The 16,162-nt window shown below is 39.8% G+C and overlaps 1 protein-coding gene across 2 annotated transcripts; it reads left to right on the forward strand.

Annotated features, from left to right (window-relative positions):
- The first annotated feature begins 48 nt into the window (after positions 1 to 48).
- kctd9a (potassium channel tetramerization domain containing 9a) lies at positions 49 to 12,596 on the forward strand. Of its 2 annotated transcripts, XM_061816898.1 has the most exons (13): positions 49 to 249; positions 392 to 513; positions 589 to 632; positions 705 to 801; positions 1,857 to 1,915; positions 2,013 to 2,141; positions 2,228 to 2,295; positions 2,364 to 2,459; positions 3,901 to 3,960; positions 5,097 to 5,246; positions 6,596 to 6,701; positions 6,784 to 6,917; positions 11,207 to 12,596. In XM_061816898.1, the coding sequence occupies exons 1-13, from the start codon at positions 202 to 204 to the stop codon at positions 11,321 to 11,323; spliced, it is 1,230 nt and encodes a 409-aa protein (XP_061672882.1). In that variant the 5' UTR covers positions 49 to 201; the 3' UTR covers positions 11,324 to 12,596. The 2 variants fall into 2 exon arrangements, with proteins under 2 accessions (XP_061672882.1, XP_061672883.1); XM_061816899.1 differs by lacking the exon at positions 3,901 to 3,960 and having other exon boundaries at positions 51 to 249.
- The last annotated feature ends 3,566 nt before the right edge of the window (positions 12,597 to 16,162 follow it).

Here is a 16,162-nt window from a genome sequence, read left to right on the forward strand (position 1 = left end):
TTTAAACAGACTATCTTAACTCTATCTTAATGTTTGCATTATTTCCAGATGACCTTGAATGCACCGTCAGTTTTATTCTACGTCATTGGATTTATCGCTAGCTGCGAGCAAGGTTGAAATACGAACCTTGCATGTTAGCTGGCAGCCAGTAAGTTTTATTTTTAAAAAATTAAACTAAGTACTTGGTGCTAAAGAGAAATAATGAGAAGAGTTACGTTATTTGTTAACGGGACGTCTAAAAATGGCAAGGTAGGTAACAACTCTGTTGTGTGCGGACGCCTAGTATGTAACCTAGCTGCAGCTCGATCAGTCAGCCCTGCATCAAGACTGACGAGCCATCTTGATAAAAAGTTGACAAGACAAATATAAAGAATCGATTTTCTTTGTTTAGGTTGTAGCAGTGTATGGGACCTTGTCGGATTTACTTTCTGTAGCCAGCAACAAATTGGGCATCAAAGCATGCAGTTTATACAATGGAAAAGGAGGTCTCATCGATGACATTGCCCTAATCAGGTGAAAACACTCAACAAAAATGTCAACGTAATCATATTGACTTGTTTCTAAATTTTCTCGCTTTGGCTATAATAGAGATGACGACGTACTGTATGTCTCAGAAGGGGATCCATTTATTGGTGAGTTGTGTCAAGTTTGCAGCGTTCAACTTCCATTGACTGAACCGGACTATCTATTGTAATTGCTCTCAGAATTTCAAAATGATGTCAATGTTGAATCGTATCAACAAGGCGCTCACACTGACTGGTTGACCCTGAATATTGGTGGTCGTCTCTTTACCACTACCAGGTATGCAACGCTCTTAATTGCTAATTATCGCAATGCATATTCCCCTACTAAGTATACCCTAATGCGTCACACTTGTTTGTATCGGGGTCATTTTCATATAATTTAAACACTAACTGTAAAGACAAAATAAAACAAAAAAAAATCTAATTTTGTAACTTTTTAAGCCATGGTCAAACAGAAACTCTTTAAATCAACTAAAAGTTATTGATTTTAAAATTGTAGGTATTCATAATACGTAAAGGCAATCCTGAATGACAGCAAATGGAGGTGGCTGAATATTACAAGAGTAAAGAAAAATGTGTATAACTAGGTCAAACAGCTTCATACACATTTTTGAGTTGCAAAATTTATGTGGTCCTTCAAACTCCAGATAATGTGCATAAATGACCCTCTCCCCTGTTTCTGACGACTTATGATACACATTACATTATTGTCTTTATACAATCCTACCACACATAATCATTCATATCTCTTCAACAACACCATTAAATTGGCTGTCTCCTTTCGTGTAAATGCAGGATGGCTGCCTTTTCAAGCCAGCTAACAGATCCCTCTGGTGTATTGCAACAACACAATGAGGCTCAATAACAGTAGAGACAGTTTGTGTGACAAAGAAAGTTTTCATTGCACAGTTTTGTATAATGACAAAAATGGCATTAATTCAATCAAAATCCTAAGAGTAAAAAAATAGGATCTCTGAAGACACTAATATGCATGTGTGTTAGTTTTCATGGAAAAAGCATTTGAGGGGAAAAAAAAAAATCTTTGTAACCAAAAATGCAATTTGCATCTTCAAAAAACCTTGAAAATGTTCAAACTTCACCTTAATTCACCTCTAAATATGAAGGGATTATGGCATTTAAAGATTGAAAATTATTTCTTTAGAAAATGTTATTGTGATAAAACGCTTTTGATATTTTGAGCGATAACAACTATCGGTAATTCAAATACTTATATCAAGATTTTCAAAAGAAAATTAAATCGGCCATGTCTACCATTATTGATGAAATGATATGAACATAACCCATGATTTCTTTTTAAATTTTTTTTTTTAGAAGCACCCTGGTCAGCAAAGAGCCTGAGAGTATGCTAGCTCATATGTTTGGAGAGAGAGGTACAAATTTGGGACACTGAAAGCTTTTTCGCATCATGTACTTTCCAAATAAGTTTCTGGTTGAACTCATTGATTAACGTAAGTCTCTTGGCTCCAGATGTGTGGGGAAACAAGCAAGATGAGCATGGGGCCTACCTCATCGACCGCAGCCCAGAATACTTTGAGCCTATTCTTAACTACTTGAGACATGGGCAACTCATTATCAATGAGGGCATAAATATAAGAGGTAAGGATTAGTTTGTAATCATTAAATGCATATCAGTAATGTAAGCATATAAGTGGACATGAACAGTGGCGAAAACTGTCTTCCAGGCGTTCTTGAGGAGGCTCGTTTTTTTGGAATTGAAAAACTTGCTGATCAGTTGGAATTGGTCATCAAGGTAACGTTTCATGCGATCAGAAGCATCACGAGGTCCCATCTGTGTGTGCTCATGTCATTTATGCACAGAACACACAGCCGCCTGAAGACCATTCTCCCATTTCCCGTAAGGAGTTTGTGCGTTTTCTTTTGGCTACACCCACCAAGTCTGAGTTACGTTGCCAGGTAATGAGAGTTTATAAAAAAAAAAAAAAAGCAAAAACTTATATTACTGTATCATATGGCACATCAAATACATATTACATTTGTTGGAGTAAGAGTATCTGTCTCTCTCAGAGCTGCAATTTAAAGTACTGCTCACTATTAAGGGCACCCATTAAGTTTAAGCCCTTGAAGAAAATGAATCAAGTGAAATTACACTAATCTATAGAGAACTTTTTGATACCAAAGAGCAAATGAAAAAAGAACATTTTATGAATACATAAAGCAAAAATGGAGGTTTTTGGCAATGTATATACCATTAGAGGGCGCAATGAAACATTTAAGGAAAAGGACTCCCTGAACAGTCAACCATGGTGGAGGATCCATAGTGCTGTGGACCTGCTTTGCTTCATCTGATGGCCTTAACTGTACCACAGGTACTATGGAACCAGGAAACTATCAAGAGGTTTCAGAGTGAAATATATTATCTAGTGTAAGAAAACCTGGTTAGAGGTGAAGATTGTTTCCTCCACTGAGATAAAGACCCAAAGCTCACATACAATGGCACATGGGAATCGTTGAAAAGGAAACATATTGTTTAAAATGGCCAGCACTCAGTCGTGATGTCAATCAAATTGAAATCTTCTGGGGGCGGGGGTGGTCGGAAATCTGCCACTGAGGGGGAACCCCCCCCCTGCAAATGTTCAAGAGCCTTAAACTGCAAGAGAAGAATAGGAGAAAATGCCACTGAAGAGGTGCAACAAGCTAATGGATGGATGGAAGAAATGTTTGGAGGCTGTCGTTGCTGCCAAAGGTGTTGACTGTTTTTTATTTTTTTAAATTACAATATTTAAGTTTTGAGAAAAAACATTTTTGTTTGTTAAATTACTTTGGACCCCCAATTAAAATATCCTTATGATAAAATTTCGGTGTTTTTTAAAGATACTATACAGGTTATAGTGTTGCCGATAATGGTTAGCAGGACTGTACTCACACTTTTAAGATCGTCGTACAGCAAGCTCCAACATGAGTATTCACAGCAAAGTACCATTACTTAATACACAGTTGAGCGACTGCATTATGAGCACTTGAACAATACAAAATCTGTATAAAATATTCTGCCTTTTCAAAGATATATTAAGGTGTGGTTTTTGTTGAGATTGTCAAGAATGTATTACTTTAACTCATTGCTGTGGTTGTATTTTGTAGTGATGTAGAACTTCATCATAGTGAATGCTGTTCCTATATATTAACAAAGGGTTGTTTTCGCGTGACATCACCCGTTGTGCTTCCTCGGAGGGCGGCCATTTTTTTATCCCTGAGCTCGCTACTCATACATATGCAAGGTGGACAACATTATGTTTCTAACTGCATTTATTGAAGACGTGACTAACAGCGCATCAAGCTCAAGACCGTGTCACAAAGGTGCAGTATTGTGCCCTTGATCTTTTACTCTATGTGACAGAAATCACGAAGGCGGAGCAGTGGGATCGGACACTTGTCTGCTCAAGACACTTTCCAAATGGTTTGTTCAGTCTTATTTTTTATAGTTAGCTTGTTGTAGCTAACGAAAATTGCTGCAGTGTTTGCTGAACTCTGTAATGTTTGTGCACCATTCCTCGTTGATATAAAAGCATATTCCACCGCCTTTCGTTTTCCGTGTAAGCATACAGGTAAGTGCCCATATGAGAAAATATATATGGGCACTTACCTGTATGCTTACATGGAAAACAAAAGGCGGTAGAATATTATTTTTTTAATATTGAGGCAATATTAATAATAACAGTATTTCACAAAATTCTCGAATATTTCAAGTGACTAACAAAAAAGTATCTTAACTGTATGTTGGCCTTCTGAAAAGAGTATCAATTCAGATTGTTAGCTCGGCGATATAATCAGCACGATGGAGGTTGAAGCCGGGCAGCATGATAGCAGCGTCAGGCACTTGTCCACAAAGCCAAGTCTCTGTGAAGCACAGAGCCGCATAACGTCTTTCGTCAGAAGTGTTCCCCGCTTTCGAAGGTGGAGTTGTATCCCGGATCGCAAGCCTGTTCATCATCGCAAGGCTTTGAAGAGCATGCACCGACTACCAACTCTGGAAAAGGCTTCAGCGAATTGCCGAAAGTTGTCGAAAAAAAGTCAGAAGAAGGCTCTCTGATGGTTAGAAAGTCCTCTCTTGTGTACTTGAGTCTCGAGACGCCTCTGAAACACAAAAACTCAAACAGTAACGGAGAGCATTCCACAGGCTTCAACGCTGGTAGGCGTTATGTAGGGAGGTTAAATGGCGGCGCGCAGTGGTGTATGGGTAATTCAGCAAAAAATGTGACATCAGCGAAAACAACCCATAACAATAATGTATAATGTCTCTGACTCGTGTATTGTTGAAGTATCCAAAATAGTATGTGGTCATCATTCTGTGTATTGGCAGATTTAATACAGTTTTTGTATTGCCTCTCATTGTATTGTGGAAATGGTTGAAAGGTTTTAGCTTGTTGATCGAGATTGTAACTGGTTATTAAAATTACCAAATCATGAATACGAATTGAAAGAGTCTTTACACATGCTATTTAATTGTGCACTTAAGTTAGATGAATAAACTGCATGAAAGATATGATTAAAACTTCTAGGATGTGTGTACGATCCTCTTGTTTCCTATTTTAGGGTCTTAATTTCAGTGGTGCTGATCTTTCCCGTCTTGATTTGCGCTACATAAATTTCAAGATGGCAAATCTCAGCCGCTGCAATCTGACACAAGCTAATTTGTGTTGTTCTAACCTGGAGCGGGCTGATCTATCCGGAGCTAACTTGGATGTGAGTCAGTCTGTTTTACCTTCTTACATGATGTTCACCGTGCGTAATCTGTGATTTCATCTCAATAGTTTGACACATAGTCGTGAGTTTCCCTGTAGTGGACCTTTTCAACTGGCAATCTTCAGCGCCACCCCCCCTTAGCTATAGTTGCCATGCCCCACAATCTTCCAAAATGGCGACTGAATATAACAGGTTTGAACTGGATTCTCTGTGTCAGGCTTGTCCAAGAGAATACTACGTAGAGGTCTCAACTATTTCACACAAGGATATCTACACGGAATTAAGATTTTGGACGGAGCAGGACGTAATGTCAGTTACAAAGAATCGTTGGCAATCGATGGAAAAAAAGTTCGACGTCTCACAAACTTCATATTGAAATCCAACAGGATAAAATTGTGGAATCGTACTGCGCATGTAAAGCAGGAAGAGGACTTTTTACTTGGAAAGATCACAAGTAATATCATTGTAGTCTTTTTAAGTCCGATGTGATACAAATGGGCAAATAGTCTGATGCGATACAAATAAGCAAATAGACATTTCTCTTGCATGACATCGTGCATTTACATATCACTAACCCGACTCTTTGGCATAAAACATTACACACTTCATTTAGTCAGTCACTGATACACTAACAAACTGAAAGTTGGTCTCCTGCAATCTATAAAGCACATAATGAAATCAAACTCAAGAGAAGATACTTCTCCCTCACTTACCTTCGAACATACAGCCTTGTATTTATTGATATTGTCCAGACTTAGTTGTATGCGTGCTCTTCCGCGAGCCTTAATCCATAGTAGACACTTCCTCAACTGTGTTTTAGGCTTTGGGAAATGAATCAACCGGGCCCCTTGTAACCTAGCAGGATATCTTTCATCAGGATTGCACGTTCCCCAAGCACATCTGAGGACCATTTTCTTCGTAACATTAACTTTTACAAGCGCACGCGACCGATAACCAGCATTGCTTGTGGGACATGACGACAACAGAGTTGGGTCAAGCCAGGGGTTAAGACAATGCGTCTATCTGAATGGCTATTATTTTACGAGTGATTGACAGGTCGGAAAGGTCCATTGGCTGGTGACCAGGTATATCCCACTTCTCGCCCAGCTCACACAAAAAAATAGATGCAGAAAATAAGAGTGATGGGATATTTGGTACTCCCACTGGTGAACAACAGTCCAAAAAAGGTCTACTTCACACACCTCTTGCCCCCTCAATCATGTGAAGACAGGGCTGTTCTGTCTACATTTCCACCCACAAATTCTACCCAGCTAAGAATATAAGGAGCACAAACCTGTGTGAACTAATCTTTACATTTGCAGTAACATTTCATGCTTCGTCTTTCAAAGGGCGCTAACTTACAAGGTGTGAAGATGCTGTGCTCCAATGCAGAAGCAGCCTCTCTTAAAGCATGCAACTTTGAAGATCCCTCTGGGCTCAAGGCCAACCTGGAAGGTAAATCCATCACACATCTTAACTAAGGCTGCAGTGCTCTCCTTTATGTGGTTTTCTTACGAGTTGATATGGTTGCGAATAGGTGCGAACCTGAAAGGGGTTGACATGGAAGGAAGTCAAATGACTGGCATTAACCTGCGGGTGGCCACTTTGAAAAATGCAAGGCTGAAAAACTGCAACCTGCGGGGCGCCACTTTAGCAGGGACAGATCTTGAGGTAAGAAGAAGCCACCAGAAGCGATTAACAAAGAAATTGCTGGTGGAACCAGATTTGTTTTCAAGCGATACTCAAACTCTGTTTTTAACAATGGCCCATTCCAAGGTCTAAGCTTTTATCAGTGATGAAAGTCCTCTGGATTTTCCCGGAATTCCGGATTTTTGAATTTTCATGAAAATTGTTCCGGAAAATTGAGGGAAACTTGCCTAAAATTGATTCTGGTGTTAGTTGACAACATTGAACGAACATGCGTTTGAGTTCGTTGTTTTGCTTTCACGAGCGTAGCCACGTTGAGGCACTAACACTAGTAACAGTCAAGACGTTGCTTTTTTTTGTGTGGTCTTGACATTAACTTAGGTGTTTATTTCAGGCAGTGTGACGGCATGCCCCCCCCCCCAAAAAAAAAAAATTAAACGTTAGACTATCATCCACCTCGTCGCTTGATTTGGGTGTGGCCAATACGTCGAGCACATGCACATAAAGGCGCGTTCTAGCAAGCCGGCCTCCTATTAACGGCAGTTCTGCGATGCGTGCTCCCCCCCACAACAATACGTCAGCATTGCCGACCGGAATGTTTGTTCCGATGTATCGTTAGCTTGCTGCCATGAACGCTGATTATGTTGAACTAAACTTTCAGCATTTTCAAAATATTGCAAGTATAGACTGTTCGTGTTTATTCCTTGACAGGCCAGTGCATTTAACTTTTCTTCAGATATTTTGTCACAAAGAATTTTTGATGAAAATTTTTAAATACCGTTTTATATCATGTTCTAGTAATATCAGTTGAAATTGGAAATTATCTTTGAGTTTTACATTTTTCTATTTGTTATGTATTTGTTTATTATTTTAATTTACAGTTATTAATCCAGTAAGTTATTTTAAGGCCATCCCTAATCACACACCCAACTTTATCTGCGAGCATGACTGACCACACAGATAAATTTCTTTAACATGTTTTGCTCTACGGTGTAGAAATTCTAGGATATATTTTTGTGTATATATCTATACTATATGTATAATGTGGGGAAAAGGACAATTTTAGATGTATTTTTACTGAATAGTTCACTTAATTCATTTGTCTTGAGATAAGGTAGCATATTTTAATGCAAATGTAATTTTGTGCTATCCATTGATAGGGAGCTGAGGGGCAAAAAAATTCTGGGCTCGGCCCTTGGGGAACTTCTGCCCAATTTTTTTTTTTTTTTGGTCAGGACTTAAAAATTTCACTTTCAATTTTTGTCAGAGTTTTGTTCGCAGAAATCGCCAGAATGCACCACAGCCATCCATTTTTTTCAAAAATTTCCTGGGGGAGCATGCCCCCGAAGTCCGCAAGTTCTCACATTTGTATTTTCAGGAATTTTCATGAAAGTTCACTTTCATCTCTACTTTATCAACTGCATAGGCAATTTTAAGTAACTTTTGAACATCTTCACCTTCCTGTGTGTGTAAAAAAAATCTAACTTCATCAATATATAATATGTGGTCAGTGGGCAGCACGGTGGAACAGCTGTAGAGCGTTGGCTTCACCGTTCTGAGAAGCGGGGTTCAAATCCCTGCCTCTCTCTGTTTGGAGTTTACATGCTCTCCCCGTGCCTGCATGGGTTTTCTCCGGGCACTCTGGTTTCCTCCCACATCCCAAAAAACATGCATTAATTGGAGACTCTAAATTGGCCCTAGGTGTGATTGTGAGTTCAACTGGTTGTTTGTCTCTATGTGCCCTGCGACTGGCTGGCAACCAGTTCAAGGTGTACCCCTCCTCTTGCCCATTGATAGCGACCCTCGTGAGGATAAGCGGCAAAGAAAATGGATAGATGGATTGAGTCACTGATGGTGTATTGGTAGCGTGGGGTCGATTCCCGCTCAGTCATGGTGTCAATATCTGTGCTTCAACTGACTGGCGACGAGTTCAGGCTGTAGTCTGCCATTCAGCCAAAGCTAACTGGGATAGGCTCCAGCTCTCCCTTGACGGACTTCTACAATTCATTGTGTTGTAACGTTTCTAGTTTGATCTTTGGTGAAGTTCTGGCTCAATGTGAAAATGTTTTTTTGTCATCGGTTCTTAGGTTAAATTGAAAATTCAAATAAAGACTAAAAACTATTTGTGAAAAGTGGATCCAATCGATTGTTAGTTGCCTCAATGCTGACAGACTTATTGTTTCACTCACCCATTAACTTCACTGAAGTTCTGCGCAATGTAGGGTGAAGCTCCGAGCAGGAGGGACCATGTCAGACGTGTACACATCATGAAAGCTTCTTTTACTTCATTTCCTTTTGGGGTCGCCACAGCGTGTCATCTTTTTCCATCTAAGCCTATCTTGTCCATCCTCCTCTCTAACACCAACAGTCTTCATGTCCTCCCTCACAACATCCATCAACCTTTTCTTTGGTCTTCCTCTTGCTCTTTTCATCCTCAGCACATTTCTACCAATATACTCACTCTCTCGCCTCTGGAAATGTCCAAACCATCGAAGTCTGCTCTCTCGAACCTTGTCTCCAAAACATCCAACTTTGACTGTCCCTCAAATGAGCTCATTTCTAATCCTATCCAAATTGCTCAGTCCAAGCGAGAACCTCAACCTCTTCATTTCTGCCACCTCCAGTTCTGCTTCCTGTTGTCTCTTCAGTGCCACTGTCTCTAATCCATACATCATGGCCGACCTCAAGATTGTTTGTTAAACTTTGCCCTTCATCTTAGTAGAGACTCTTCTGTCACACAACACACCAGACAACTTCCGCCAGCTGTTCCAACCTGCTTGGACCCGTTTCTTCACTTCCTTACCACACTCACCATTGCTCTGGATTGTTGACCCCAATTATTTGAAGTCATTGACCCTCGCTATCTCTTCTCCCTCTAGCCTCCCTCTTCCCCCTCCACCCCTCTCATTCACGCGCATACAGTGCCTTGTGAAAGTATTCGGCCCCTTGAACTTTTCAACCTTTTGTCACATTTCAGGCTTCAAACATAAAGATATCAAATTTTCATTTTTTGTCAAGAATCAACAAGTGGGACACAATCATGAAGTGGAATGAAATTAATTGGATATTTTAAACTTTTTTTTAACAAATGAAAGCCACCTGGGAGACACACCAAATGTGGAAGAAGATGCTCTGGTCAGATGGGTTTTTGGCCACAATGCAAAACGATATGTTTGGTGTAAAAGCAACGCAGCTCATCACCCTTAACACACCATCCCCACTGTCAAACATGGTGGTGGCAGCCTCAGGGTTTGGGCTTCCTTTTCTTCAACAGCGACAAGGAAGATGTTTAAAATTGATGGGAAGATGAATGGAGCCAAATAGAGAACCATTCTGGAAGAAAACCTGTTTCAGTCCGCAAAAGAACTGAGACTGGGACGGAGGTTTGTCTTCCAACAGGACAATGATCCAAAACATAAAGCCAAATCTACAATGGAATGGTTCACAAATAAATGTATCCAGGTGTTAGAATGGCCAAGTCAAAGTCCAGACCTGAATCTAATCAAGAATCTGTGGGCAGATCTGAAGACTCCTGTTCACAAATGCTCTCCATCTAACCTCACTGAGCTCGAGCTGTTTTGCAAGGAAGAATGGGAGAGAATTTCAGTCTCCAGATGTGCAAAACTGATAGAGACATACCCCAAGCGACTTGCAGCTGTAACTGCAGCATAAGGTGGCGCTACAAAGTATTAATGCAAGGGGGCCAAATCATATTGCACGCCGCACTTTTCAGGTTTTTATTTTTTTTATTCAGGTTGTTGTTTGCTTCAGTGATGAAGCCGAATGAAAAGTTTTTTTTCCTTTTTTTTTTTTAAAGCTAAATATAGAGATTATTTTTATACATAAGGTTGGTGAGGGCTTAGTGCTGAGGTCTTATACTGTACACGCAGCTCGAACCACTCCAGGGGAAAAAGACCTCAGAACTCTCTAGCCGTGGTCCATCATGGAGTCACTGCGTCTTGTCGTGATGTTACTCAGTTGCTGATACATCCTAGCTTGGGGGCTCGGTGTGTGTTGCTATATTGTGCACATCTTGTATTTGCACAACTAAGTTAATTGGTAAATTTAGATAATGATTAAAAAAAAACGTTTGTAAGAAGAGCTGGGTGTGTATTTGTAATGGAATGTGTCAAATACACATGTTCTATAAGCATGCAGCTAGAAATTTCTGTCAAAAGGGGATGGGACATGAGCCAAGAAAAAAACAATTACATTTGAATTGCCTAGCCGAATCTTTTTTTTCACATCACGGTGTGAGGTTTCCACTTACTTTTGATTCTGATGGTATGTGTGTACCTGCTTCCTTGCTGCAGAACTGCGACCTGTCTGGTTGTGATCTTCAGGAGGCCAACCTGAGGGGGTCTAATGTGAAAGGAGCCATCTTTGAAGAGATGCTGACGCCGCTGCACATGTCACAGAGTGTTAGATAACTGAGCATGTGCATCAACCCAGCCACTACCGGGTCATTTAATCACTCTGCCTCTGACAATATATTCCCTCATATTCAAGCTTTTTTTTTTTTTTCTTACACCCACATTGAGCGCAGGTATGCACTTCTCTTACACTTGTGAGCTTTAAATATTGCGCTATTTATACATCGTTGTTTTCGATGCTTGGATGTATTTTAGTGTCTCATTCGTTGTACAATACTGTATTACAAAACAAAATAATGTCTTTGGTGTGTGTCGAAGTGTCTGGATTCAATCCAGGAATTACAATCATTTGATGTGTGTCACAACAATTTATACTTTTGACCGAGAAATGAGTGTTGCTATACTTTTTTCCACAAGTAACATTGGCCTGGTACAACTCTAGAAATGAAAGCCAAAGCCGCAAGGGAGCAGTAGAAAGCCTCAAAGTGCTGTGAAACCATGCGACTCGCTAGATGTCAACACAGCTCAGGTATGCAAATGCATAATTTACAGCTGTGGCCTTTGTCTCTTGCAATACTCAAATCTTTTGTGCTCAAAAATATTTTACCTGTTCCTGTGCTCTGTGGATCTACCTCTTTATTTTAAATCAATGATCCCTTTGCGTGTATTCAGCTGTGGCGCTGTATCCTAAAATGGTTTTGTCGGTCATATTCACATCTTATGTTTCACAGTCTCTAATTCCTCTTGCTGTGCGTTTTGCGTCAACGTTGTAGTCATGTTCGGTGTCATTGTTGTAATTCTCCACGTATGATCATGTAATCATGTTTTGAACATATTTGCACAAGTATATATGTGTATAGCCTTTCACCCCCCCAAAATATAAATTGTGTATTCTTATGTGTATTGAATCCAGTGCTTCCAAAAACTTCCAAAAAGATTGTAATTGAGGGAAAGATTGTTTTCTCAAGGAACAATCTTCTTCTTCTTGCTGGACTATGTTTGTCTGCATGTGTTTGTCTTTGACTGGTCAAGAACATTTATCTGTATCTTAGTAATGGTCTAATGCAATATTTTTAAAGTTTAACAGAAGGTACCGAGCTTGTGACAGTGATTAATGAAGGCAATGTTTGTGTATGACAACCATGTAAAACTCAAAAGAAGTGATCTCGATTATTTATTTGAAAACATAGTTGTGAATGCAATGTGGAGCAATGGTTGTTTTGTTTAGAACCTGGGGTGCTGTTCCCAATGTCAGTGATGATTGCACTCCTCTGTGGAAATACTTTTCCAATATTTGACTGTTATAAATAAACTCCTTGAAAGAAGAGAAGGTCTGGTTGCCTTTTTTGTATCATAGTTTTTTTTAATTCAAAACTGGAAAATACAGTCCCCTCCAAAAGTATTGGAACGGAAAAGGCAGTTCCTCTGATTTTGTCGTATACTGAAGATATTTGGATTTCAGATCAAAAGATAAATATGAGACAAAATTCTCAATTCCATCTTAATTTTATGGTATTTACATCTAGATGTTTTGACCATGTTAGGACAGGGCACCTTTAGTTTAAGCCAACCACTCATCAAATAAGCAAGATTATTAGAATGTCACTGTTGGGTTTTTTCTTGTTCCTCAAGTGTTGCCTTGTACATTGATCGCTTAAACATTAGATAGTGCTTGTTTCTGGCTTTGGGTTTCACCTGTGAAAGCTGCATTTGCTGTTAAAGCAAACATGAAGACAAGAGCTGCATATCGGAGAAAAGCAAACCATTTTGAAGGTGATAGAGCAGGGAGAATTGATCACAGCTGTTTTACAAACATTGGGTATAGCCAAAACAATTTGGAATGTCCTGAAAAAGAAAGAGAAACTACCAGTGTACTGAGCAGCAGACATCGATCAGGTCAGGTAAGGATATCAACAACAGTAGGCAACAGACACATTGTGAGAGCTGTGAATAAACATCCCAATACAACAGTTAGTGACATCACTGCCAAGCTCCACAGGGCAGGAGTGAATGTATTACATTCCACTGTGTAAAGAAGACTCAGAAGAAAAAAAATATACAGGCCATACGACAACATGCAAACCACTCATCAGCAAAAAGAATTGGAATGCCAGATTGGATTTTGCAAAGGACAGAGTTGAGACTCAAAAGCTTTGGAAACAAATTTTATGGACCGATGACACCAGGCTTAACCTCTACCAAAGTGTTGGAAAGGTTGAACTACAGACAAAGAAAGGATCCTCTTCTGGGAGGTGCAGGTCAAGAAAATAGAATTATTCTTCTTTTCGTTTCGTCTTGTTCCGTTAGGGGTCGCAAACAGCGCGTCATCATTTTCCAGCCAGTTAGCCTATCTCCTGCATCTTCCTCTCTAACCCCAACCGCCCTCATATCTTCCTTCACAACATCCATCAACCTCTTTGGTCTTCCTCTCACTCGTTTGCCTGGCAGCGCCATCCTCAGCACCCTTCTACTAATATACTCACTCTCTCGCCACTGGACATATCCAAACCATCGAAGTCTGCTCTCTCAAACCTTGTCTCCCAAACATCGAACTTTGGCTGTTCCTCTAATGAGCTCATTTATTTTCCTTATCCAACCTGCTCACTCCTAACGAGAACCTCAAACTCTTCATTTCTGCCACCTCCTGTTCTGCTTCCTTTTGTCTCTTCAGTGCCACAGTCTCTAATCCATACATCATGGCTGACCTCACCACTGTTTTATAAACTTTGCCCTTCATCCTAGCAGAGACTCTTCTATCACATAACACACCAGACACTTTCAGCCAGCTGTTCCAACCTGCTTGGACCTGTTTTTTCACTTTGTTACCACACTCACCATTGCTCTGGATTGTTGACCCCAAGTATTTGAAGTGGTCCACCCTCGCTATCTCTTCTCCGTGTAGCCTCACTCTTCCCCCTCCACTCCTATCATTCACACACATATATTCTGTTTTACTTCAGCTAATCTTCATTCCTCTCCTTTCTAGTGCATGCCTCCATCTTTCTAATTCTTCCTCCACCTGGTCCCTCCTTTCACTGCATATCACAATATCATCTGCGAACATCATGGTCCAAGGGGATTCTAGTCGAACGTCATCTGTCAGCATATCCATTACCACTGCAAACAGGAAGGGGCTTACAGCTGATCCCTGAGGTAGTCCCACCTCCACCTTAAATTCTTCTCTCACATGTATGGCACACCTCACCATTGTTCTGCTGCCATCATACATGTCCTGTACTATTCTAACATACTTCTCTGCCACACTAGATGTAAGCATGCAGTAACACAGTTCCTGCATGCAGTACCACAGTTCCAAGGTCAAGAAAATAGAATTTCAGGAGAAAACTGATCATTCCTCTCCATTAATCATGCCATAGGAAGTCCAACCTAATATATGGTGCATCTGACTAAAAAAGCGTTTCAAAGGCTTATTTCTCTCATAATCATTTCAATTGGCTCTTGTGCCAGTCTTATAATGGTCAAGTTGAGGTTTTCATTCACTGTAAAATATAATCATTCAAATTCTTAAATTAATGAAATACCAGATTTCATTGTAGTGAATCTCAGTTTCAGTTTTTGTATCGAACTAAACTGAAAAGAAACATTACATGATATTTGAATTATTGAAATGGATGTGCATGGCTGTTAAGAGCACATCAATCTTTTTTGCTTGCTCTGAAGGTCACGGGTGCTGTTGTCTAATCCCACTTTGAGACCCCCTGCAGTGAACTGGATGGGTTTTGGGAGGAAAGATTCATATATATACCTTGGATGAGACTCTGCAGGGTCCACTCAAGACAGGAGACAACAGAAAGTAGGTTGCGCTAACAAATAAGGTAAAAAGGATTATTCTTTTTTTTATGTAATATGTCTTTGAAACAAAATGTGTGTTATGCTTATATTGACTATTCTATCCTGCACAGTTCAGCGATGAAGTCCTGGGTTCTCTGGCTGCTGATTTTGGCAACATCAATGCAAGTGATCTGTAGTCAGCACTGGTCTTATGGATTGAAACCAGGAGGGAAAAGAGAGCTAGACGCTTTAGAACAGCAAACCAACGTTAGGATCCGCCACTCCTGTGATACTATTGTATTTATTAATTTATTTTCTCCAGATCAATGTGATTTTTTTTTTCCCCCTCTAAAGGTGGCTGGTGGCTTTCAGCAACGGGACAAGCCTTTTACAGTTCTGGAATGTGGAGGTTTCTCACCATTTGCCAAAATTTGCAGTACAAAAGAATTTCATGTAAGTTCTGCATTTGCTGCATCTGAAAATACCCAAAAGACGAATGACGGTAGCTTGGATTTGTATGGGACCTTTCAGTGACCCAAGGATGCTTCACATTAAATCAAGGCGCAATTAAAATGTAAATGTCTGTATGCCTGTATACATTATTACGAAATGTATGTTTTTGGATCAAATGCTTTTGTATCCTTTATCATTTTTTAAACTATAACAAGCCTCTTTTTTTCTTTTTAGGGCATTGTTGCTGGAAGGCACTCTGGACGAAAACATTATAAAACTGAATGATTTGAATGTACAATAAATGCTAATATTGGCATTTCTGCATCATCCTTTGAATTACTAGTCATTTTTGTGTCTTACTGTGTACATGGTGTAAAAACCAAAATTAGCAAAATTTTTGTATCAGTTCTACAAAATTATTAAAGATGGGAAAAGAGCAGTATATCACTGACGCACAAGTAAAGCCTTCATGCCTTTTTAGATATCAACCCTTCCCTCTCATTTATCTTCCTTTATTTTCCCTCTGTGCCTCGCTGCCATTTGTCTTGCCTGATTTCCTCCTTTAATCTCTCTATCGCTTCACTCTCCTTGTTTATCTCCGTTGTAATCCCATCTACCTTTGTTTCCATTCCACTTTGTTTTTGCCAGTCT

The sequence above is a fragment of the Syngnathoides biaculeatus genome, chromosome 4 (genome assembly GCF_019802595.1).
Source record: "Syngnathoides biaculeatus isolate LvHL_M chromosome 4, ASM1980259v1, whole genome shotgun sequence".
In the NCBI taxonomy this organism is placed as follows: Eukaryota; Metazoa; Chordata; class Actinopteri; order Syngnathiformes; family Syngnathidae; genus Syngnathoides; species Syngnathoides biaculeatus.